This window comes from Alnus glutinosa, chromosome 1, assembly GCF_958979055.1.
Source record: "Alnus glutinosa chromosome 1, dhAlnGlut1.1, whole genome shotgun sequence".
NCBI lineage: Eukaryota > Viridiplantae > Streptophyta > Magnoliopsida > Fagales > Betulaceae > Alnus > Alnus glutinosa.
In genome coordinates this window covers 40,616,189-40,641,263 of record NC_084886.1, presented here as the reverse complement: position 1 = coordinate 40,641,263, position 25,075 = coordinate 40,616,189, and the positions used below count along the sequence as shown (strand labels likewise).

Here is a 25,075-nt window from a genome sequence, read left to right as displayed (position 1 = left end):
TACCCATGCCCCTTCGATCTATATAAGTTTGCCAGCTGTAAATTGCTTGGCTTCTAGAATAATCTGCTAGCTATGAATTACTTGACTCAAGACTGCATTCTCTTCGTTACACGAAAAGTCTGTTGCAGTTCCTTAAGATCACGCAGACTGATGATCTTTCCCAATCTCACGCATGATACTCTACATCCAAATCTGATTCTCTTAATCAAACCTATGACAGAGTCGAATGAAATTGTTCCTGCCCATTAGTGAGTTTGATATTCTATTTCACGAGGGTTTGCTCGCCCTCTTGATCAGAAGGGCGCCCATCAATTCCCATATGAATATATGATGATGAACAATGTTGGGCCAGTATTGGTCCGAGCCAATTTGCGCATAATTGCCTCGATTGTAATGTCATGGGTTCAATCAAATCACACGTTTTTGGGGGTGATTTGCTGTTTTTTTTTTCTTTTCTTGATGACGTGTCTTGCTGATGTGGCAAGTCAAAGTGTTTAGACGCTGAGTAGAGATATTAATTGTGCTATAGTGTCACATGTCGATTTTTAATTGAGTATTACGTGGCAGGAATATTAAAAAATTAATTGAGATATGACGAAAGAATCTATTTGGTGAGGATTGAAACCTAGTATTTAAGTTGACAAGATTTAAACATTATCAAGCGATTTAATAAAAAGTGATGCTTCGTGAACCTCTAGAACATTTTTTATCCACCTTTTTCTAAGAGAATAATTTATATAGATACTTGGCACAAACCAGGCCCTCTGTACCCTCCAATAGAAATTTGACACACCAGTATATCTAACCAAATGAAAATAGGACGAAAACACAGAATTTTACCCATCTCCTTGAGAAACCAATCGACAAAACCAAAGATTTTACCCATTTTCCTTCATTGAATCTATAACAGTTCTCTGATCTAGAAAGAATGTATTTCTAAGTTGGGAATTCTAATCGAAAAAGTCGTCAATCAGTGTGGTTGTCCGTTTATTTCTTCTTTTTGCTACACCTGGAGATCTCTTTCTTGGTGGTGGAATCTAAATATTTTCTTCTTCAACCTCTAACAGTTCACGAAATTGTGGGTGCTAGCTCATGCGCATTTGGATCTCTCAAACCACCCCCCATCTTTGTGGCGAGAAAGGGAGCATAAACGAAGCATAAGAATAAGAAGACATTCCATCAAGCTCCATACCACGGAAGATGTTGAATAATTAAGAACTTCAGAGTGCGAAAGAGGGAGAAAGACAACAAAATTAAGAACTAATCGATGGTGGAGCAGTGACGGAGGAATTGTCGGTTGTGTTCGGCGGTGCTCAATGAAGGAGATTGCACTTTTTAAAACCGTAATCCCAAACGGACCCTTAGTATACACATTCATCCCCACACTCTAATGGAGAATATCTACTATAATTTAATAATTAGGATTCATTAAAAATAAAAAAGTCGATAATCCACTAATGGTAAAAACATTTCCCGCATCAAGCACTAATATATTTTTAACATTTAATTAGGTCGGGTAATCATTTAAATTAAGAACAGAAGCCTGTTGCTTTTTTTTTTTTTTTTTCTCTATAATTGGAGCCACGGGGCTCTATCCATTTATTCAGTAATACATCCCACATTATCCTTCAAGGGATGCATGGGCCGAGGGCTAGTGCTTGTTGGGGTATTGGTTTTGAGTCTTACATTATGGGTTAACAGGCCCTTCCAGTTGGAAGGCCCAAGTTAACGCCTTTACTTTAAACCCTAGCTTAACTTGTAGGTTAGCCCTTGGTGATGGGCTTAGATGTTCAGGCCCAATTAGTTGGGCCTAAGATAACTTAGTAAAATTGATCAAAAGCCCATAAATGAATTAATAAAAAAATTAATTAATTTCAGTTTTTAGTTCCTTTGACATACTTGTGTTTTAATATGGGAAGTTTAAAACATCCAAATTGTCCTTAGTCATGAGTGTATTGAAAGACTATGAGATGAAATCCCATCCATTTTTCTCCCTCTACTCATGGACCAAGTAATTTAAAAGAAAGAAAGAAAAAAAGAAAGAAAAATCAATAAGAGAGGCTCAAATGCATGCACGTCACATGGTTTTAGGTTTTAATTTTTAATTTAACTTTTTTATATATAATATATATTATAAAACCAATTATCTGATTATTAACCGCTTTCTTTAATCTCTATAGTCGGTAACTGCAATCGACTTAAACGGTTATCCACAGAACCGATCAACTTATTCAAATAATTAGTTACAACAACAAGAGTAAATCATCATCAAATGTATATGAAAGTTACATCAAAATTATAGTATAACACGAATAAGAATAATACTCCAAATTATACTGCTCCAAATCAATCTTCAACGTATTACATCGCAATTATCAAAATCATGCTACTTCAAATCAATCTCCGACATCATACTAACAAAATTGGTTGATCATTGTACAGTAAATATATGGGTTAGTATTTTTTTCAAAACATTTGAGTTTCATATGATAATCAATAGTTATTTTAAGGTAAAATTACAGCTTAACCCCTCAAACTGACAGCTGTTTTGCAAGTAGCCCAACGAACAGCTAACGCTTGGATTCTGACCTCTCAAACTATAAAAACGTTTCAAAAATGTCAATTTTATCGAAATATACCTATAATATGGGTTAGCATTTTTCAATACCTATTTTAAAAGTGATAAGTACATTCATATATCATATGAAATAATACATGCATTTGACTAGTTACGTACGCTTCAAATATACAATTTACTAGTGTTATTGAAAAGAATACTGAGATGCAAGCACAATAAGGCCCATTTTACTAAAACACGATTCAATTTTTTTTAATCCTTTATTTTCTTTACACGTTTAAGTATGAAGAGAATATAAATATCACATCAAAGTGGTGTGAAATAATCACATTAATTGTTTCAACACAATTATTTACAAATTCTTACGTCATAATTGACACAGCTGTAAAACCTTTATTTGAAATTATTTCCAGTAAAGGCAATCTTCAGACATGCACGTAATCCACAACGGGACATGGTCACATGGGGTGGTCCATATGTTACTTTGCTAGTTAATCTTTGATGAACCTGACATTTTAATGCTGAGTAGTCGTCTATTGGTGGTAGCACCACCACCGCCACTTGAGAAGAATGCTGAAATTTTAGGGCAAATGTCTAAAGTGGTTTATAAAGACTGAAGGAGGATGATCGCTTTTATATTGATTTTTTTTTTTTAAAAAAATAATAAAAAAAAATAAAAAAAATTGAACCAACGTCACACGTGGCATTCCTCTAGCTTAAATGAACAAAATAGCACCAACGTTGAAAGTGAGGGCTAATTCACATGGGGGTTCATGGGGCAACTTATAAATTAATATTAGTTCATTAGAAAAAAAAAAAATTATTTAACCAAAAATCCTAATTTAAATTTCTTATGTTTTTCATTCCACTCAATTTGTCCAAAATTATCTAAAACTGCTTACATGGAATTAACATGGCTAATGCCACATAATCAGAGTTGTCATGTCATTATTGCACGACCACTCTTTTATGGCTGCGCGAGTTATTGTAAATTACCTATATATCGAGGGGTGGTTGTGACTCGTGTGAGCCACCATTTTCTTTAGGAAAATTTTGAAGTGACGTGATAAAATTACTTATGTCTATGTAAAAGTTTTAGAAAATTTTGGAGGGAGAGTGTGAATAAAAACACGAAAAACTTTTTCCTTTTTTTAAAGTAGATATAAAAGTAAATTAAGCAAACAAATTTATATTTTGCCTTAAAAAAAAAAAAAAAAAAGAGTCAATCATGGACGTTGGGAAGGCAAAACGACGACGGTTCCCTTGAAGAATATAATAATCGAATTCAACCACATATCTAAAATATGGTTCTGTAGTTTGTAACAGTACTGTTGCACAAATTCACAAAAGCTTCCCTCTTCTCGTTTTCATAGCTTTCCCACCTCTTCCTCTTCTCCTCCCCGGAGGAGAGTGAGAGAGCGCAGAGAACACAGCTTTAGTAGAAAAAACCAAAAGCAAATTCTTTCTCTGTGGGGCCTAGGGTTCGGCTTCCACCTTTGCTACGGTTCCTCGCTCCTCATTCAGCTCCAGTTCTGCGCACACCAGGCGGAGATCAACGTCGTTTTGCGGCTTGATTCAACTCTTGGAATATTCACGTTTGTTCACAAATCTGGGGGTTCTTTATCGGCGTTTTCGTGGAGAAAATTGTTCACTGATTGAGGTGATGTTCTTCGGTTTAATTTGGTGTTTTTTTTTTTTTTTAAAAAAAAAAAAAATTTCCGATTAATTATGTGAGGTGCAATTTCTTTACATATAATGTGATTCTTGGAGTAAGATTTGGATTCTTTGCGTGTGTTGCTTTTTTCCCTTGATAAAATGTTCAGATTTTTGGTTTTATTTTGGGCGGTATAGTGGTTTGTCGTTCCAAAATTGCATGAGCCTGAAAATTTATTTTATACGGGTTATACCGCCAATGCTGGTGTTTTGGATTGCCACCGGTTGATTATCCGTGCATTTGTGAAATGTGTTTCGATCTTGTAATGTAGAGTTTTATTTAAGAAAAATGCTACACTTTCCAAAATTTCTATCCCAAATTTCTCTCCCCAAATGTTGTGCCACAATCCTATGAGACGGTGACACATTTTCCAAAATAATAAATTACATAAGATTTTGACACATCATTTGAGGAGCAAATTTGGGTGAGAATTTTTGGGAAGTATAGCATTTCTCTTTATTCAATGGCTGTCAGAGCCAGCTCGTGTAATGAATTTGTGAAATGCATTCTAGTAAAGGACCTGATACTAATTCCACCTTAAATTTCGAGTGTTCCGGATTTCTCAGTCTAAACGTATGCATGTTCGTGTGTGTGAACATGTGAGTGATAGTTTATTGTTTTTTTTTTATATGGAGTTGATTTACAATTATTATGTGGGTATGCAATTGGAATTAGGATACTGTCAATATTTAGGATGCAATATTGGGCCCTTCTAATCCCAAGTGTAGCATAATCGGCCGGGCACGAGCCATACGAAGCTAAGGTCACCGGTTCGAATCTTTGCCTCTCCCTCCAAGCTCACGAATCAAACTAAAAAAAGAAAAAGAAAAAGGATTGTTCTATGCTGATTTGGTAGTTTTAGTGTACAGATATTCAAGTTACTTTTCTTGATGGTATGCTCTATCGGAAGTGGGAGAATGGCAGTCATGGCAAGGCTTCTTGCAGCTGGGACCTTCTCGCAAACAATGGCAGGTACAACTTTTGTAAAGTTTCATAGGTTTTTTTTTTATAAGTAATAATTCATTAAAAAGCGCAAAGGGACCCAACCCTAGTACACAGAAAGTATAAAAAGAGCCCATAATCAGAGGAAATAAACGAACATGAGAGTAAAAAATCAGCAAACGACATATGACCCAGGCTATGAGCCGACACCCACAGATATAACATATTAAGCACATTTCTACAAAGAGCCCCAACCGTAACCTCCACATCCTCAAAAAACCTAGAATTTCTCTCACGCTACAAGCCTCACAAAACACATAAAGGACCCTGCTTCCAAATACGGATAATAGAACCATGACCCAGCAAGGTGCTCCAACCCCTCAATAAATCCAAGACACTACTAGGCATAACCCACTCCACCCTGAATAAGCTATAAAAATAACTCCAAACAACCCGTGCCACGTCACAGTGAAGAAGAAGGTGATCAACGGATTTCCCATGCTTCTTACACATAACACACCACTCTACCACCACAATACCACGCTTACGTAAATTGTCATGTGTTAAAATTTTTCCTAAAGTCACTGTCCAAACAAAGAACGCCACCCGCTTCGGAACTTTAACACGCCATATACCCTTTCAAGGAAAATAAGCCACCTCGTGACTAACTAATGCTTTATAAAAAGTCTTCACTGCAAAATTCCTCTTCTTAGAAAGATTCCACACCACCCTATTAACCTCTCTGTGCCGAATCCGAATAGAGTATAACTGTTCATAGAAGGACATCACCATCTCCACCTCCCAATCCTGAACATAGCGCGTAAAGAGAATATTCCAATGAGCCACACCTCCTACCACGGACAAATTATCCACCACCCAAGCATCCGGAAAACGAACAATAGAGCACAAAGCTGGATAGCATAGCATAGCAATAGAGTAAGTTTCATAGTTATTTAGTCTTTCTATTGTCTCACAGCGGTATTTTCAAGCTATATTAGTAAACATATCGAACTTCTGTGGATATAAATTTTGACATGACTCTCCCTTTCTCATCCTCTCTGCTTCTCTCTCCTCATTTGTGGGCAGATGTTTATATTCCTTTTTTGAATTTATTTTCAGTTCATTCTTACTAAGGGCTCTCTTGTATACTCCCTGTGTACTAGGGTTACGCCCCTCTACACGTTTTTATTAATGAAATGACATTATTTATATATAAAAAAAAAAAGATGTTTATATTCCTAGGTTTTGGGAAATACGAAATGCAAATACTTGTTATTAAGACTTTTTGATAATTCGATTACTCATCAAAAAAAAGAAAAAAAAGAATTTATATGCGAAAATTCTGGAATGGATGAATGCTTCCAATATTGTCAAATTACCTAACTTCTTTTCAACTTGACCCGATTAAACTTGAGTTACACCTACCACTTAGTGGGAGGATGGCTTGCAGTGACCAAGACTTAGATTTGCATCATGCAACTGATTTAAATTGTTATGCTTTATTTGCAAAGTAAATTTCAATAAATATGTGTATGTATACTTCTAACATGAATTGATATCAACATCTTCCTCCTATCCCCTTTGGCAGAGGAAGTTGGGCGCCAGAAATTAGCTGCTCAAGACATCTGTAGAGAACTACGCGATGCAGATGAAGCAAATTTGCTTGATGAAGAAGGTAGTTTTTTTTAATTTTCTTGAAGATCTATATCCAGCATTATTTATGTGTCCTTCAATCTAATGATTATTTTCCTTTTACTCGAAAGTCATCTACCATAGTGTGTTTAATACAAAGAGTTGATTGTAGTGTGGAGCTGTGGCATATCGTTTAATTCTCATTGATGTTGCAAACTACATTTTCATGTTAAACATGAAAAAAAAAAATATTCAATATGGAAACTTTACTGCTATTATAGCAGGATTCTTTTTAATTAAGAAACAAAAAAGGTTTGATATGTTTATTTTTCATTCCCTATTTTTATCAAGAGTACTGGATAAGTAGGCCTTTGATAGAACATAGAAATTATGGAAGCTGAAACCTTACTCTTTACCGAGCATTCATTGATCATATATAGAGGTTCATTACAAAGTTTAAGATAAACATTAACTCTAGTCTAGCAACCGGTTTCTACCTCTAAATACATTCAAACTATAACACTTGAAATCTTATCTAGCTATGATACCATTGCATTAGGACTCTATAATAGGACTTGGCTTTTGGATAGAAGTAGAGGACTTCTTAGTAGAGTCCCGGTTGGACTCCTCCACAGATTGAGCCGCACAAGACTCCTGCTGGGACTTTGAGTCTTGTGCGAGAGGTGTTCTAATAGCCTGCAGATTATAATGAAACTACTATATAGAGTCAACATCAGTACACACAAGAAGCAGGGAGTGACTGATAGCTAAAGGTAGGCGAAAGTGTCTTGCAAAAGCTACCAGAAATGTAAAATATGAAGAAGAAAAAAAAAAAAAAAAACCTGTTAATGAGGTGCTTGCCTTTATTGCCTCTCATCTCTTTCTTTTTGACCAATTAGGTTACAAAGGTGAGTGCCTTAGTAACTTTTGGTTTCCTGAAGTATATGAAGCCACTATATGTGCACGTTCCTTTTCCCTTGTGGTCAGTGTGCCTTTGGCAACATTGTATAGGGAGTTTTCTACTAGCATCTGTTGAAGTGTTGGTGATTGACATGTGTCTACCTGATCTGTTTTCTCATTTAAAAGTGTCCATGCAACATACAAATATGAGTCAATGCTTTGAAGATGTTGCTTGAGCAATATATCACGCCTATATGTGCTCAAAGTGATCTATCGATTCCTTCTAACCAGTTCAATGTGCCTATGTTGCTTTTGTGCACATTCTCATGTATAGCAACTAAAAATAAATAAACGGAAAATTATGTCACGACCCCTTGTATTTTTCGCGCCTTTTGACATTGAGACCTCAGTTTCCAATTTGATGAAATCAAGACTTGTGCTTCAAACATTTGTAAATTGAGTCCACTGTTAGCTTTTTCCGTCAAATAGATAACAAAAACAGTACAAAAATATAATTATGCCCTCAATTTTTCTAGCCCAACCATTACTGTGGCTGTGGCTGGGTGACGACCCAACCCCAATTTTTATTTTTACTATTTTGAACCGAGAGATATAATTGTAGTTTTATATCGTTTTTGTTATCTATCTGATGAAAAATAGTAACGGAGGTCTTGATTTACAAATGTTGGGTATTGATTTCATCAAATTGAAAACTAGGGTCTCAATGTCAAAAAGCGTGAAAGCACAAGAGGGTTGTGATGTAATTTCCCAAAAGAAATCTAGGTATTCCAAAGAAGGGAAAAAGGTTTTGGGAATGACGAAACCTTTCCTTTTGCCAAAAGAAAAATAAATAAATAGACCAGAAAAAAGGGTTTCAGCGGTCAAATTTAGTTGTTGAACTTCTGTTGATAGGGAAAATAGAAAAGAAGCTGTGCTCATTGAGTTATATTAAAGGAATGACGAACATTTTAAGGACCGTAAGAGGACTTTGAAGGAGAATAAGTCCGTATTTTTGAAAACCCTATATATTTGGATAACTGCTTTTGTTTCTCCTTTGGTGATTAGTTATTATGATTTTCTTGTTCAATTTGCTCGTACTAGTTAGGTGGTTTCTCTTGTATACTTCTTGTGTACTTGGGGGCGTCATACGCTTATAATGAAATCTCGATTACTTATAAAAAATAAAAAATAAAAAATTAGTGGGATTGGGGCATTTTAACATCCCAAAAATTTTGATGTCTTTCCTTAAATGAAGTAGCTTCCTTTACACGTAAAGCTAGGAAGTGAGTTTATAAGCAACATCTATCTGCATAATGTTATGTTTCTTTAGTTAAAGATTAGACCTTGTGGACAAGGTGCAATTTTGCTGTACTCACATAATGGGAGATCTAAGAATCTTGCAGAGCTCCTTCAATTCTAGTCTTAAGAGTGTAAGATTTATTTTTGCTTCCCAATTATATTGCTTTTGTTGGCGTTCACTTCCTTTTAAGTGTTTGATTATTTCCTTTTTTTATGAGTAAGTGTTTGATTATTTCCTTTTGCAGATATGCATGTCTTTGGTTTGAAGCCTATGGCTGAACCTTTGCATTTGGTAAGGTTCGACATCATTATGACTTATTTCATGCTAACATTTGAAATTATGGTAAAGAAGCTGGTCTTGTAGAGATCTTTTTTGTTTATGCTTCGTAGTTCTTTGCCTTTTTTAAATTTTTGCCTAGAATGCTAACAAGTAGTTTTTTTACCCATTAGCCTTTTCTTCCCCCTAGTTGGTCTAGGGTGATGTTTGAAAAAATTGGAATTTCCCTTAATTTTGACTCCAAGATAGGCATTTTTTGCATGTAAAGGATGGGAAATGCTTACACAATCAGCAATCTGATCATATGGGACTCACATTTATTCTTTTCTCACATATAAGATACTATTAATGTCATATGTACTGCTATGTGTACTTATCAAAAAAAAATATGTACTGCTATGTGTGATCGTGATTCAGTAAGCTTCTAAACTGGAATTGTTAGAAGATTGTCTTGACCATCTGGATTATTATATAAACCCTCTTGACAAAGAAGTATGTATGCAACTGTGATTAGTTGGAGTCAGCAGTTACTAGGATCTATTGTCCTGAGTCGTTGGTTGGCATGTGGAGGACCTTTTTTGTGCATTAAAGCAATGAAGGTAAATAGGAACTTGAAAACAATCATAGGAGGGAAGATAAATTATTGTTCTCCTGCTGCTGCTATTAATATAGGATGTAGAGTTGTGATAAGAAGCAAAATAGCATAACTGTTTCTACGTATTGTGGTGCCTCATCACAGTGAACGACACGGGTATGTGTAGTATGAATTGTGACTTGTCCTTTTCGAGTATCACATGGATGTAACTAGTGCATCCCTGGGCTGTGACATTTTCTTTTTTGGAGCTCAAATAAGATGCTTTTTTATTAGCCTTGTGACTTGATGTATGTAGTTTATGTGACAAGCTGTAACTCTTTGCCTTGCTTCTTGCAGATTATGAAAAAAGGAAAAGAAAAAAGATGTTGGGCTCGTTTGCTTATACTTTTTAGCAAAAAAGCAAAAAAATTAACAAACGACTCTACACGTAAACCACTTACAAAACACTTCAAACTACTTTCACCTTAATGTCACATCATAACAAAAAGGCAAAAGGTACCATCTAAAAAGCATTACCAAACAAGCTCATTATCTTGTGAAAACATTCTTATTGTTTAAAAGTAAATGTTATAATAGAATAGTAATCTCTCTATGTTGATGCTTCACATAGGCACAGTAGCTTCTCCAGAGCATAGTATGTTTTCTCTTTGCTTTATACCGAGGATGCCTTTATGATGCAGATTCTTACCTGAATTTAGGAAGAATACCTCACCCAAAAAGAAAGTAGCTTGTCTAGTGCATTTTTAAATTTGGACCTGCTGGTTACATCAACTCATTGATTTATGTGATTAAGATTCTGTCTCTGTTTGCTTACAAGGCAGATGTGCTTTTCACATAATCTTTTATTCACTTCATTTTCTGATTGTTTAATATAAATGTGAAGGTATGTTGCAATGCTTGCAAGAAGCCTATCAAGGCCAGTCAATATGCGGCTCATGCAGGTTTGGAGGCTCTCTCTCTCCCTCCCCCCCGCCCTCCAACCCGCCCTGCTTTTCCCCATCCTTTTTTGTCAATAATTTCCCTTGGTTTTAATAGTAAGTGTTAGTCTGGCTTCATATGCTTCATAACCAGTCAACTCACATCCATGCACCTAGACAAAAAGTTGAGAATTGAAGTTTTACAAAAAGGGAAAGGGACGTTGGCACAAATGCCTATTTATTGGTTGTAATTTAGTTGTCTAAATGCCGATTGTCATTATAATAGTGAGGGCTCCATCATGAATTATCAGCATGCGACGAGTTGTGTGCATGACCCCAATATATCATACCTAACTAAGCACCTGGTTTCCATCTGATAATCTAGTTGTCGTTTATTGACTTACACATGGTGTTTGTTAATTGGTTGCCAAATGTTAATATTTTGGATCCTAGCTATAATTCGAGGATGTTGTTCTGGGGCTTCTCTAAAGTAGGCCCTTTTTTTCCTGATTTTTTTTTAGGACTATGTAGGTCACTAAATTCTGCAGAAGAAAATATTTTGGAGCTTGATGGCAGTGCGGGGAGCAGGAAACCTCCAAGGAAGGAGAGGAAAAAGTTACTAACTGCTTATGCTAGTATCCTTTAAAAAGAAAAATCATGAGCAAGTTTAAATGTTCAGCTTCTCAGTCTTTCAGACAATTGCCCTGTTATGATAATTATTTTTGAACATTGTTTTGCCTGAACTGAAGAAGGTCCTAAATATCTGGATCCAGTTAGTACATATATTGTGTTATGGAAACAAGATTTGGATGACTTTTTATAGTTCTTGACCTCTCTTAGACCAAATTACTCCAGTTGGGGAGCGAGAAAAGTCTCAACCCATAGATGCTGATGATGCTACTGCATCAGAATCTCAATTGGACAATCAAATTGGAGTGGCTTCCTTCGCCCTGGATGCAAAACGTAACTTCATTTGCTCTGATTTGCATTCTTCATATCTAGTTCTAGCACAAATATGAAACTGAGCAATCCTGGGAAGACATTTCAATATTATCATAATAGTAAGCAATTAAGAAAGTTAAAAGCTGAAGTTACACCAAAAACAACAAAGAAAAAGAGAAAAAGAAAAAATAGAGAAATAAATGAGAAGAATTTAAAGAAACCAACATATTGTTACTATAGTCAATTTAGTGGTAAACAGATCAATGCTTGGACAATGGAACATCAGAACATAATTTATATCGGTGAATGGATATCCATACCTTTTTTTATGTCATTTAAAGCAATTATTCTTGGGAGATTTCCTTTATTTGTATTTATACTAGACTCCCCCCCCCCCCCCCCCTTTTGGTTCTCTTTTTTCAGAGATGACGAGTAATATGAACATCTATTGACAAAAGGATGACCCTAGTGATCATCTCATGGTTACTGCAAACAAATAAGATCAGATGGTTCTATTTCTCAATCTTTTGGACTTGCTACAGTGGAACTAAGGTCAAAAAGGTCGAGAAAAAATCACTCCCTAGGATTAAATCAAGGATCTTTCATAAACCATAGCTCGTAGTTGGATTAGGAGATTGATTGAGGAGATAACTGTTTTAATGAGCTTTAGCTCAAATGGCACTTCCTCCCTTTGTAGCAAGGTGGAGGGCGTGGTCGTGGGTTTATGTCCCACTGGGTGCGTGTGTAACTTACCAATAAAAAAAAGATCTTGTTTAATGAATAAAACGAAAGATTTAGGAACTACAATAGGAATTTTAAGATTAAGAAAGCAGCTATTACGGGAGATATCTTAGGAGAAAATTTTGCAGCTTTTTCTGTCAACAGTTTATAAAAATTGACTTAATGAGACGTGGTACAGGCATGAGGCCTTGAATTCTGTGTTATGTATATAGTATGGTTGAGATTTTTGTTTCTCCTGTAGCAATTTTCTTTTCTAGCAATTGTCTTGGCTGATATATAAAATCATTTTGTTGAACAAGTTTATTATTGTAATATCTCATTGATGGCTTATCAGATATGCTACTTTACCCAGGGTAACGGTTGCTTGATCTTAATCTTTTCTGTTACTATCTCATATCTTGCTTGCATTCACTTTAGTTGATTCCAGTATACAGCTTCCATATCTAAATTACTGCTGTGAACAATCAGGCTGTGAATGTGGGTCATGATGTGTACTAGCTTGTTTGATTGAAACATTGTAATAAAGGGCCCCCTCTTATTCTTTTCTTTTTTCTTTCCTCCATGCATGTATATTTGGTTAAAAATGTCATTGGTAGAGTAACATGGTGGTGAAACACACTGCTCTAGTTTTAGAACTTGATCTTATTGGCACTTATGATGCTTAAAAAGATATGTGCTATATTTGTCGAGAGAACTGAACTTTATTTCTTAGAGAATATTTGGGATTGCATTAAGGAGCTTAAAAATTACTTTTAGTACATAGAAAGCCGTGACAAACAAAAAGTTGGTCCGTTTGGTAAAAAAAACTAAAAACTTACTTCTTTGACTTTTTGCTCTAAAAAAGGCCAAAACACACTTTTTGAAAAAGCTTAAAAATGAAACATTTTCTAAAAAACTCTTTCTAGCTTTAAAAGCTCTATTTCCAACACAATTCCAAACAGGTTCTTAGTGTATCTGCGTGGCTTTTCATAGAGAAGGCTGTCTCAAATAAGCGTCAAGTATCCTTTTTGTTTTTAATTTAAATAAAAATCTGTAGTGATACCTGTGAATATAGTTTATTGTCTATTCATTATAAACATCATGTAGCAAACCCATATAGTTGGAACAACGGTTTGAGTCAAGTTGCATTCCTTTTCCTTGCATTCTTTTTTGGTTAGTGATATTTTTGAATATATGTTGTAAATTTGTTGAATGCAATTACTTTTTGCTTTTTGTATGCAAGATCTATTTGTAACAAAATTATATTCTTTACTGTCTGGGTCTAGCTTGCTTCATTACTTACCTATTTTCTTTAGGAAATTCAGCCTGTGTAGATGTGGGATCTATGATGGATGTTTCAGGAGTTTGTCCTGGAAATATGGACCACCCAGCTTGTGTAATGCTGCCTCCAACAAAACGTTCTAAATTGTATGCCTTCTTTGTTCTATAATGCTACTTCACTTTGAGTAAATGATTATCTGAATATTTTCAAGTACCCAAAAAAGTTCTATCTGAATCTTGAACATATGTAGTGCGTTGGACTACTTATGTGTTTCATTGAGTCCTCTACTCTTTATACATTGCTGCTGATCTCATACCCAGCCAGATACTTGCTGTACTCTTATGTCCAAGAAACGTTTTTAGAAGTCCAAGCTAAAAGAACTTGTACAGAGTTTTTTTAAGCTAATTACAAAACAAAAAATTTTGTTTTGGTACAATGGGTAAGCTAGTCCAATTACAAGCCCATGCAACTCCAGTGTTGGATATAAGTGCCTAAGTGGAGAATGATTTATATGTGCCATTTCATAACCTCTAAAAGAATAGAAGAATGTGGCAGAATAATGGAGTGCTTAGGCATCTGACTTTAGGTGACTAATTCTTTTTCATCCCCCCAAAATGGCCCACTTTAGCCTCTTGCGAAGAGTAGATTCAGTTTCTTCCTTTATAAATGACTTGGTTTGCAATATTGGGTGGAATTATCAAACTGGGACCTTCATTCTTGTCAATGAGATGTATACCAAATGACACCTCTTCCTCTGGTTGCATTTGCAACATACCAATCAAAAAAATTGAAATCAAATTCTTCATTTATGCTGCTTCTGAGGACCCTTCTGAGATGTTATTTTGGGTCCTGAATATATAATGCATTTTCTTTATTGTTCTTGTAGGATAGCAGCTGGGCATCAACTTCTGTTAGATGATCTAGAAATGGCATCTGGTGTTACAAAAATCACAAGTAATTCGGGTTCATTTCCCTATATGGCTGAATTTGTATCTCTTGAAGTTATTCTGTTTCCTTAGAATTCCTTAAGCAGAATATTGTCTAGTAGCATTTAGTTAACGGATAAACAGTGAAAAGAACAGATGCCTTACCTGATTAAGAATCATCAACCTTGAAGGCATGAAACCAATATCTTATGGAAATTCTAATAGCATCTAGCATTATTATGGCCTAATGTAATTTAATAGCTTCTACTTCAATTGAGATACTCATCTGTCACCTAGTTTTTTCATCTGATGCTTATACTGTCTTTTGATGGGATAGACAATCAAAAAGAGAAGTACTAAAATTTGCTCTCTTTATTTATCTTTACCCTTGTGGCTTTCCTACTAATGACTATATATACAATGATGCACTTGCTGCTTTGGATGTTGTCTATATGCTTATTTGATAATTGCTATAAAGACCGCAGCTACCGTTGAATAAATGCAGTAATTTTAGTTGATGCTTACTGGAATTTTTGAGCATTTTTACTTAAACCTTGATTTCATGTTTTTTTTTTTTTTTTTGCTTTATTGATGTATTTAATGCGCTATTATGGTTATCAAGCCATATTCATACATATCTTCACTTAGATATTGGTGACTCATCTATGGTATTCCTTTGGGTTCTCTGGATTCTAAATGCTGATGTTGAATTTATGGTATATTCATGTGTAGACATGTTTCTCATGCTTATGTGCAGGCACAAATTGTCCAAAAGGGACAAATTCAGAAGGTTTACTTCCTAATGATTGTATGATTGGCTATAAAAAGTGCGGGCAAGTCCATCAATGGTGCCTGCAAACAAAAGGGTTTTTGGTTGTTGTTGGATTTTCTGTATTATAGTCTGCTCTGTTTTTTGCACTGGAGCAGATTGAAAATATAGGTTGCAATATCTTGTAGCAAAAATTGTCAAATATTATGTTTTGTTTGAAGTGGTCATAAACATTCTCTGTGTAATAGTTTTGGAAAGTTGTCCTGAACTTTTTTTTTTCTCTCTCAAATCTTGACTTCGGAGTGCTTTCTGGATTCAGAGTTTGTGACAATGATTATTGTGATGTAATCCAATCAGATATTCCAGTTCCTCTTGCTACGAAAATGTACTACTCACAAAGAAATAATCGTCACCGATCAGCAGTTACTCATCTTTACTGTGAGGCATCAACTAAGGAACATTGCAGTGACATGGTGAGTTCAAAAATATCACAAGAGAACATGATTCCATCACAGTCTTCATCTCCAAGGGACTCTTCGGTTGAACCAATGGATGAGATGCTCAACAGGAAGGTTTGCCCCTGTTCTTTCCTCAAGTTATCATTTGAAATCTTAAGTCTTCATGCATCCTCAAGTTATCGCTTTTTTAGTTGTTGAAACTTACATCTGTACAAGTCCCAATATCTTGCTTACTTTTATATTGAAAAGCAAGAAAGGATGGAAGGCATGTGAAATGAACTTCTGTATGAGGCTTGAAATTTTAATGATCTTCCAAGTATTAATGTTGCTTCCAAATGTCTAAGACCTGAATAGAAATGCAATTGTTATGATAAATATTTTTGCCTTAACTTCCATAAAATGAGTTGTTTTTTCTTTTCTTTTTATCAGTTTTTTATGGTAGCAGTTGTATTATATGGGTTTTTGTTAAAAAAAGGTACAGAAGACAAAATTGTGAAGGGAACAATGGGAGTGAGATACTTGTAGAATTCGCATGCCATTTACCTTTTGATTTCTAGATTTGTATGTGCTTTAACACTTTGAGGATGTCAAATTTCAAGCAAACTTGGAAGCTGTAGCCATTCTATGAAAATTTCCTTTCGTACTCTTTTTTCCTTTTGTAAGCATTCATAAAGTGAAAAAGTGTAGGTTGGATTATAAACTAGATTCACATAGTACCTACTCATTGTAAATAGTATATTCATTGTCTTTGATGATATTCCCACTTTAGTCATGTTTTTGTCATAATACAAGAATTTGTCCAAAAAAATAACTAACTAATTTGATGTTCTGGATTTGATATTAGTAATTAGAACGAAAAGAGATTCAGAAGTGTTAAGAAGAAATCCATGAATACTTTGTAAGTTAATATATTCCATGCAAATATTTCATCCATCTAGATGAATCTATTATGCTACATGGTCAGTTGAACCTCTTATGTATGCAATATGGCCGCATAAAGTTATTATGTAGTGCATGCCATATGTCTATTTTATCAGTAAACCTCTTGAACATGCTGCAGATTGCATGAATTAAGCATGGAGAACAACTGACTTAAAGATTTCATTATTCCTTGAAAAGCAGAGACATACATACACAAAGTGAAAAAGTGTAGGTTGGATTATAAACTAGATTCACAGAGCACCTACTCATTGTAAATATTATATTCATTGTCTTTGATGATATTACTCACTTTAGTCATGTTTTTGTCATAATACAAGAATTCGTCCAATAAAATAACTAACTAATTTGATGTTCTGGATTTGATATTAGTAATTAGAACGAAAAGAGATCCAGAAGTGTTAAGAAGAAATCCATGAATACTTTGTAAGTTAATATATTCCATGCAAATATTTCATCCATCTAGATGAATCTATTATGCTACATGGTCAGTTGAACCTCTTATGTATGCAATATGGCCACATAAAATTATTATGTAGTGCATGCCATATGTCTATTTTATCAGTAAACCTCTTGAACATGCTGCAGATTGCATGAATTAAGTATGGAGAACAACTGACTTAAAGATTTCATTATTCCTTGAAAAGCAGAGACATACATACACAATGTCTTCTGTGCGAAGTCCTGATCAAATTCTTGCACAAAGTTCAGATGTATGCTTGGGTAAAACTGGAGGGTTCCTCTCAGCCGGTAACTTCTCAAATCAGTTTCCTGTTGATAATGCTCTGAGGCCTGAGGCAGCTTCTGTTGGATTGACGAGAAGCAAATATGTTTCAAAGCCTTATTCTTTTGCAGGCAACTCAGGTAGTGCACTGCTATGTTTTACTACAGTTGCACTTATGAATTAGTCATTTCTTGATTAGCTGATAATAGCTAAGCTAACAAATTACGTGGTTAGGGGGAACTTGGTTGCTAACCCTAACTATAAGCTAAGCTAAAAAGCGAGTAGAGTGAGGGCAAGTGTTTGTGAATGAGTTCATTTTGGCAATCACTACCTTTACCAATTTATAGGCCTTATTATCTTCAATATCTCAAAATGTTGCGCCCCTTCTACAGCAACAAAAGTACTGATAATATCATACACAGCTTATCCATCGCATCTATATACTCCCTCCCCCCGTTTTCTTTTTCCGTATGATTTATGATGTAAAGTACTATGAAGCTGGGAAATAAGTTTTATGTATGGGTGATGTCTTTGGTTTTGTAGGAAAACCACTGGGGACCATGCAGCAGCCAAATGGAAGTGTTCCTGTTATATAGGAGTCCTGGTGGGATTTTCGCTAGGCAAAGGTGTAATTAAACCCGATACATGAGGTTAGGAATTAGAATCCCATTTTGAAATTGGTAAAGGAAATTGGTTAAATTGTTTATTCCAGCCTTCTGCATTGTACACCTATGTTTATAATTAATGAAAATGAAGAAAAAGAAATTTTCTGTTCTCCTGCATTATACACCTATGTGGTCTTTTTTGGTTTCTGCAAAAAATGAGCTTGGGGGTACAGTTATTTTACGGGTTCCACTAAAAAAATAAATAAATAATAATAATAATAATAATTAGAGCCTTGAGTGAGTGCTGCACTGAGCGCATTGCCTTACATGTGTTAAATTATTGTTTTCTTTGTGATAATGGTTTTATATGGTGTTAGATCTTCTGGGGTCTCATAACTAATAAGATCATAAAGGAAGAACATGCTGATGTCTGGGATTCAAGATCCTGCTGAGTTCCCATCACTGTTGAGCAACCCGAACCGTTAGAATCTAACGACTGGAGGTATGTTTTGAAATGAAATATTTTCTCCTGTTTGGAGGGTTGGTAATGCGGGTAAGCTAGTTAAAGTTGCAGAATATGGAGGGATGGACTTCTGTACTGACTCTCTCTTAAACCCTGTGGCAAAACTCACATAAAAGGTGTTTTATATATTTGTATAATGTCATTGATGATGGCAGCATCTGAAGGAATCTCAAGTTGAATGCTATGAATGAATATACATATACGTCCTTTTTGTTGTGGCATTTCAAGGTTTGGTGGAAGTGCGGTGTTGGTGCTCCAATTCAAGGAGATATCAAGTAGGAATCTTGAGCAGTCTGGGACCTGGTATGCTGCCACTCGCAATTATGCAATGAAGTGGCATAAGACTAATGCGTTACAGCAACAGACTCGGACAGGTTCTTGTCTCTATGCTAGGGGATTTGTTTATGTTTGAGGCTTAATATTCGCTATCTGATGTTAAAAGTGGTCGAGCACATAGTTGCAATTGGACTGGATGGATTTATCTTATATTAATGATCGCCTCTATCGTCTGATAATGACATGGCTCGAGGAATTTACGGTTCTGCTTCTCGGCGCGGCACAAAGTCCATTGTGCTGCCTGTCGTTTTACGAAATGTTACTGTCTACATTTTGCTTCACCTCTAGGGGTTGAATTATTGCCACATCCTTCCATGTTCGACATAATTAGACGGGTTTTTCGGGTGAGTGTATTATTGTTTTTGAAAAAAAATTAATTAATTAATTAATCCTGTCCCACTCGTTATAGATAGCGGTGACGGAAAACAAAAGAGACTTCTGGCAGCTATATTTATTATTTGCACAGCATAGATTGTCTTCTCAAGCCAAGCCAAATAGTTTCTAGAAGTTTGTTTTTGTTCTGCCAATTGTCTTTGAGCAAATGGCATTGTCATCTTCCATAATAAGGGGTGGAGGGTGACGTTAGGATTCGACTTGGATCGACTATATGAGTTATATTTACTTGTGAAAATAAAAAAAAAAAAGAAAAATAAAAAGAAAGTTGTTCTTGGTTCTCACAAATTTCATATGATAATTGAGGGAAATGTTTATTGTTGAGATGCTTTGTTTGTCCTTTTTATATGGCCACTCCCCTATTAGACTTCAAACTAGCATGGGTCATGACAAATATTGCTCCTGTAGTAATATCACAACAAGAAAGTCTGAAAATGCTTTTACCAATTTTGTACATTTTGAGCAATTGCATAGTGGGGGGAGGGGAAAAGAAAGATTAGGGGAAAGATGGTGGATAAAGTTTCATCTTTGTTATTATCGTATTGATCATGTGATTTAATTAGGCCGGTATCTGTCTTTTTCTATGGTAAAAAGTGTCATGTCATTCAACCTTTGAAACAAGGGCGAACTTACACGGGGCCAAGGGGGCCCTGCTCCCAGCCCCAAAATTTTCTCCTAAAATTAAAATTTACCTATAATTTTTTATTTTTATTTTTTTTGTTTTGCCTCTCTTTTTTTTTTTTTTTCAATTTAGCCCCCATATTCACAAGGCTGGGCCCGCCACTGCTTTGAAAATGAAAAGTCACTTCAGGTTTTTTCCTGAGCAAAAATGACAAAGAGGAGGTGGAAATGGGGTGTTGTAATCTTCCCTTTCCCAGAAACAGATGCATATCCCCTGCTGGCTGCTCTTCAAGTTGGGCTGCTATGCTTATCTTTCACATTTGCAGTTATGCTGTACTGGGGGGAACATTAAAATATCTCTCCCCCCTGAAAATATAATATGAGAGACGACAGCCGACCAACATGAGGTCCACGAGCATATAAGAAAGAAAGAATCCTTTGTTTGAGCCTTGTGTTTCTAATTCTGTATCATTAATTTATGATTAGTATATAACAAAGCATGGTAAAAGGTAAATTGGATCCATCTTTCAGATGCTTTAAACATCTTGCTGCCTTCTTTTAAATCTGCCAAAAAATAAGTGGGGGAACCTTTTTACTTTCTTTTTACTCTGTTTGACAAATATTTAATATTGAGGCAAATTGATTTAGGAATCCTTGTTTTTTTCTTTTCAAATTCATCAGCTCACCCACGTATATTCTTCAGAAGAAAGTCCCATTTTTTAGTCTTTATATATACATTCACTATTTACCTTTGGCCCTGAATATGAAAGAGAAATGATTCGGCAGCCCTTGTGGGGTTTAATTAGATAAAGATAAGAATAGATTAACAATAAAGATAAAAAAAAAAAAAAAATTATTCTTGTACTAAGGTAAAGCAGCAGATTCTTGTACTATGACAAATAAAAAAAAAAAAAAAAAAAAAATTATTGGAATTGTTCCCGCGTTTTAGACTGTACGCAATTTTATTTTTATATGATTAATAAAAGCTCCTTTTGCAGAGTTTGGTGTAGGCGTGTAGTCAACAGAAACAGTAGTCAAATACAACCCAAATCTCTTTACGGCTACCCTCGTTTATACATCAACAGTTTCAAGGGAGGGAGCATCTACTTCTGGCTGTAAAATATTCCCAATAATTATCTAGGTCCCACTCATATGAGTGGTGGGTTGTGAACAAATTGTGTACAAGTGTTGTTGCAACAAGCATTTTTGATTATCTAGTATCTCGATTTCACACCTTCCATGGATGATGGATGGGTGGGTTAGTTGTATGCCCTTCATTTTGAATTATAAATAATACTCTTATGTCCTAATTTTAAATTGGCGCTGTCTTTGTCTTTTTTTCTTTTTTTTTTTAATAACCATCTGCTAGAGCTTGGCAGCTTGGAAGTCACTTGGAAAATATCTTACCAAAAAAACAAATCAGTTTAAGAAAATAAAATTGTAGTGGTGGTCCCCCATCTTGTAAACCTTTGTGTGATTTTAAGACCCAAAAAATAAAAAATAAAATAAAATAAAAATTGGGGCACTACAACTTTTACTACAATTTCTTAACAAATTTACAAATCGGTCCATGTTTTATGCTAATGAGTGTCATGTGAACTGCTACGTGGTAGTCTACATTTCAATAACTGATGTGATGAGTATTCATTGTCATGCTAGTTTGTAAACACGGCCAGTGCTGCATTTTAGTGACAAGTGTGATAAATGTTACATAAATTGTCATGTCAATTTATAAAGAACTTAAAATAAAAATTATAGTATAGTCCTAGCAACACTTAAAATTGAAAAAAAAAAAATGAAAAAAGAAACAAAGCTTACACAATATCTAACACTTTAAGATATTTATAATCATTTTTTTATGGACACTTAATGTACATGTAAAATTATTTTCATTTGACATACCAAACGTAACCTAAATGTATTTTTTAAAACTTATTTTAATAAAGTTTAACAAACTTGACCCATCCATTCAAGTGGGGGTTTAAATAAAGAAAGAAAAAAACAAACTTAAACAAAATAATCTAATCTAAGCTCTGCACAAACAAATAATTCTCCCAAGTAGTTGTCGTAGTCAATGTTATTCCAAAAATGCCGTCCCTAACAATACAAAGCACAAGTACAAAAATGTTGAGAGGGTCAAAAAGCCAAAAACAGATTATTGCGTTTCAGTCACGGAGTCGCAGTGATTTATTGTAGTACGCAGCCCACAGTATCTTTTGTACCCTCCGCCCATCGACCGGGACCCTGGCTTCTTTGGCTTTGGATAACCTTTTATGATGACGTAGGGCCCACTGGGGACCCATTCGAGTTGATATTACTTAGATGGGCCCACATCCCTAGTAACCAACTTCTACTTTTTTTTTTTTAGCTAAACCAAACGATTTGACTTTTAAGGTTTAAGGATCTGTCACCCAACATGAATCCCTAGAAAATAGGGATAATTACCCTTTTTCGTATGAATAGTTGATTATAGTCAATATGACATCATAAATTGACAATTTCCTAAAAAAAAAAATATTGAATTATCATTTATATACTAAAACTCTCATTTCAATAAAAAATCTCGTTAAATCAAACGAAATATTCTATTTTTAAACGCTAAATTTTATTTAAAAACAAAAATGCCCTTAGGTGGGCCCCCAGATTTTTCTAGGATGGCGTGACCTACAAGCCACCTTTGGAACATGGGGCGGTCACGTGACTACCCCAAGTTTTTATGGGGTGGTCCGCGAGCCACTTTAGATGAAACCCAGTGGTGGCTGTGCAGCCACCCCTAGGTTTGGAGGTGAGGTGGTCGCGAGCCACCCCTGGCCTACGGGGTGGCTCACGGGCCACCCTAAAAAAACCTGGGGTGGCTCTCAGGCCACCCTAGAAAAACCTGCACGGCCACCTTAGGTTTCGGGGTGGCTCACAGGTTCCCCCCCCCTCCCCCTCCCGCGCGCGCGCGCACGCGCTTTTTTTTTTTTTTTTTTCTTTAATTTGTTTAATTTTGAAGGTATTACATGTACATTTTGATTTTAAGTTAGGGTATTTGAATCTTTTCACGAATTTGACTGACGGAAATGGGGGTTTTGATATGTAAATAGTAGTTCAATTTTCTCTTTTGATAATTGTGTCAATTCGTGGTAGCATATTAATAATGACTAGTAGTTCTTGGGAGAATAAATAATTACCCTTAAAAAATTATTAGATAAATAAGGGAGGTATGTATATATATATTCTAAGACATAAAAAGATAAATCGTTTTACCAAAGTTAAAATCTTAACATTTAATGACATTGATTTTTTTTTTTTGGTATTTTTTCTAATTGCATACGGGTAAAGGGTTATAAGGGATGATTGTTCTTACTCTTGATTCGGAAAAAAGAGAGTGTAGGATCCTAAAATTGAAAAAGGGGTGTGCTTTCCAACCAAAGTCTCAAAATGAACGAAACAGTGCAAAAATACAAATAAAAGGTAAGAAATTGATCAAACAAAAAACTCGGTCCTCTTAAATGGTAGTATAAGGTGGTTACAAAAGCAAAATGGACACATAAAGACGAACTTATCTGAACTCCCACATGAAAAACTACAACAACCACCGAAAAGAGGCTGAAGGGATAAAAGTAGTGTCAAAATTCGAATTAGGGATCAAAGAAGAGAGGCACCAACATAGAGATCAAATCAAAAGATCAAATCAAAAGTCTTAACAACGAGATCTAACCACAAAGTAAATGGAGACAAAAACTCAAAATATATATATAGAAAAACACAACAGAACAACCAGCAAGCAGCGGCCAAGGCATGGAAGTTGGGACTCATAGACTAGCGAGTGGGTTACATGCTTCGATGAGTGAGATCCACGCGACGGTCCATGGTGGTTGGAACAGAGTGTGGCGGGTGGCATTGGGAAGATCAGATGCCAGGGAGAAGACAAGTGACATGACACGATGGAGAGCTGGTGGAGACGATGCGATGAAGGCTGAGCACTGGGCATGGAGAAGGCCGAAGCTTCTGGTTTGGTCTGAAACATAAAAAAACAACAAGAACGGGAGAGAGAACAAAGAAGGAAAAAGAGGGGAGGAGGAGAGGAAAAGACTCCATTCCCCATTTCCTAATAGGCCTCACAAGGAGGTGGAAGTTCTACACTTTTAGAGAGAAAGTAGAGCTCTAGGAAAAAGAGAGAAGTCGGTTGAGTCAATTACAAATTCTTGTGTCTCTTCATGACGACACTTCGTAAGGGAATAACATCATCTCAATTTCATTTAAAATTGAGAGGAATTTATTTTATAGTCAATATTTTATTTTGTTCTATTTAATGGTCTTCATGATGCCATGTGGTGAATATGTTATTATGTCATTTAAAATTTTTAAATGATGCGACATCATCTACAATTAGATGTAACGAAATAAAATATTGACTACGAATGTTCACTACTTCAAACACAAGCATGTATTCTAGCAGTGTATATGGTGTTATGTTATTTAAAAAAATTAAATCACGTGCTAACATATATCATTAAATTTGTAAAATTTAATCTGGATCATAAAATGTACATTTCTTGGAAACAGAGGAAATAGAGGTTCTTTCAACATAATTATGAAGGAAATGCTTTTCCCAAAGCTATAAGGAAATAGAGGAAATATAGCTTCTTTCAACAACAAATGCACATTTTATGTGTAGTTGTAGGGTACTGGTACAATCATAAATATGAAGGAAATGCTTTTCCCAAAGCTATAAGGATTGCAATCATAATCTCTTTGCTTGTTATTTCTCCTCGTTATTGTTCTATTCCTAACAACCCAATGTTTATCTAATAATTAAGCACACCACAACAAAACCCTCTTTGTTTTTTTTTTTTAATTTGTTTTGATTTGTTTTAGATGCTGCTTTCATAATTAGAGCACTTAATACCACAACAAGAAGTATAATTTGAATATAAAAATCTCGTGACTCTAAAGCTGCTTGATTTTTGTTACTAATTAAAAGATACTAACTAAAAA

At 35.2% G+C, this 25,075-nt stretch overlaps 1 protein-coding gene across 8 annotated transcripts; it reads left to right on the top strand.

Moving 5' to 3' along the window:
• The first annotated feature begins 3,894 nt into the window (after positions 1 to 3,894).
• On the top strand, positions 3,895 to 21,238 carry LOC133881304 (uncharacterized). Of its 8 annotated transcripts, none has more exons than XR_009902493.1 (13): positions 3,895 to 4,238; positions 5,162 to 5,264; positions 6,823 to 6,909; positions 9,311 to 9,357; positions 10,821 to 10,878; positions 11,376 to 11,489; positions 11,695 to 11,817; positions 13,833 to 13,944; positions 14,685 to 14,752; positions 15,851 to 16,065; positions 17,541 to 17,754; positions 18,158 to 18,264; positions 21,091 to 21,238. XR_009902493.1 is itself a non-coding variant. In XM_062320237.1 (13 exons), the coding sequence occupies exons 3-13, from the start codon at positions 5,183 to 5,185 to the stop codon at positions 18,208 to 18,210; spliced, it is 1,173 nt and encodes a 390-aa protein (XP_062176221.1). In that variant the 5' UTR covers positions 3,895 to 4,238; positions 4,968 to 5,055; positions 5,162 to 5,182; the 3' UTR covers positions 18,211 to 18,389. The 8 variants fall into 8 exon arrangements, 5 of the variants coding, with proteins under 5 accessions (XP_062176221.1, XP_062176227.1, XP_062176216.1 ...); XR_009902492.1 differs by lacking the exon at positions 21,091 to 21,238 and adding an exon at positions 18,597 to 19,196; XM_062320237.1 differs by lacking the exon at positions 21,091 to 21,238 and adding an exon at positions 4,968 to 5,055 and having other exon boundaries at positions 18,158 to 18,389.
• Positions 21,239 to 25,075: the final 3,837 nt, after the last annotated feature.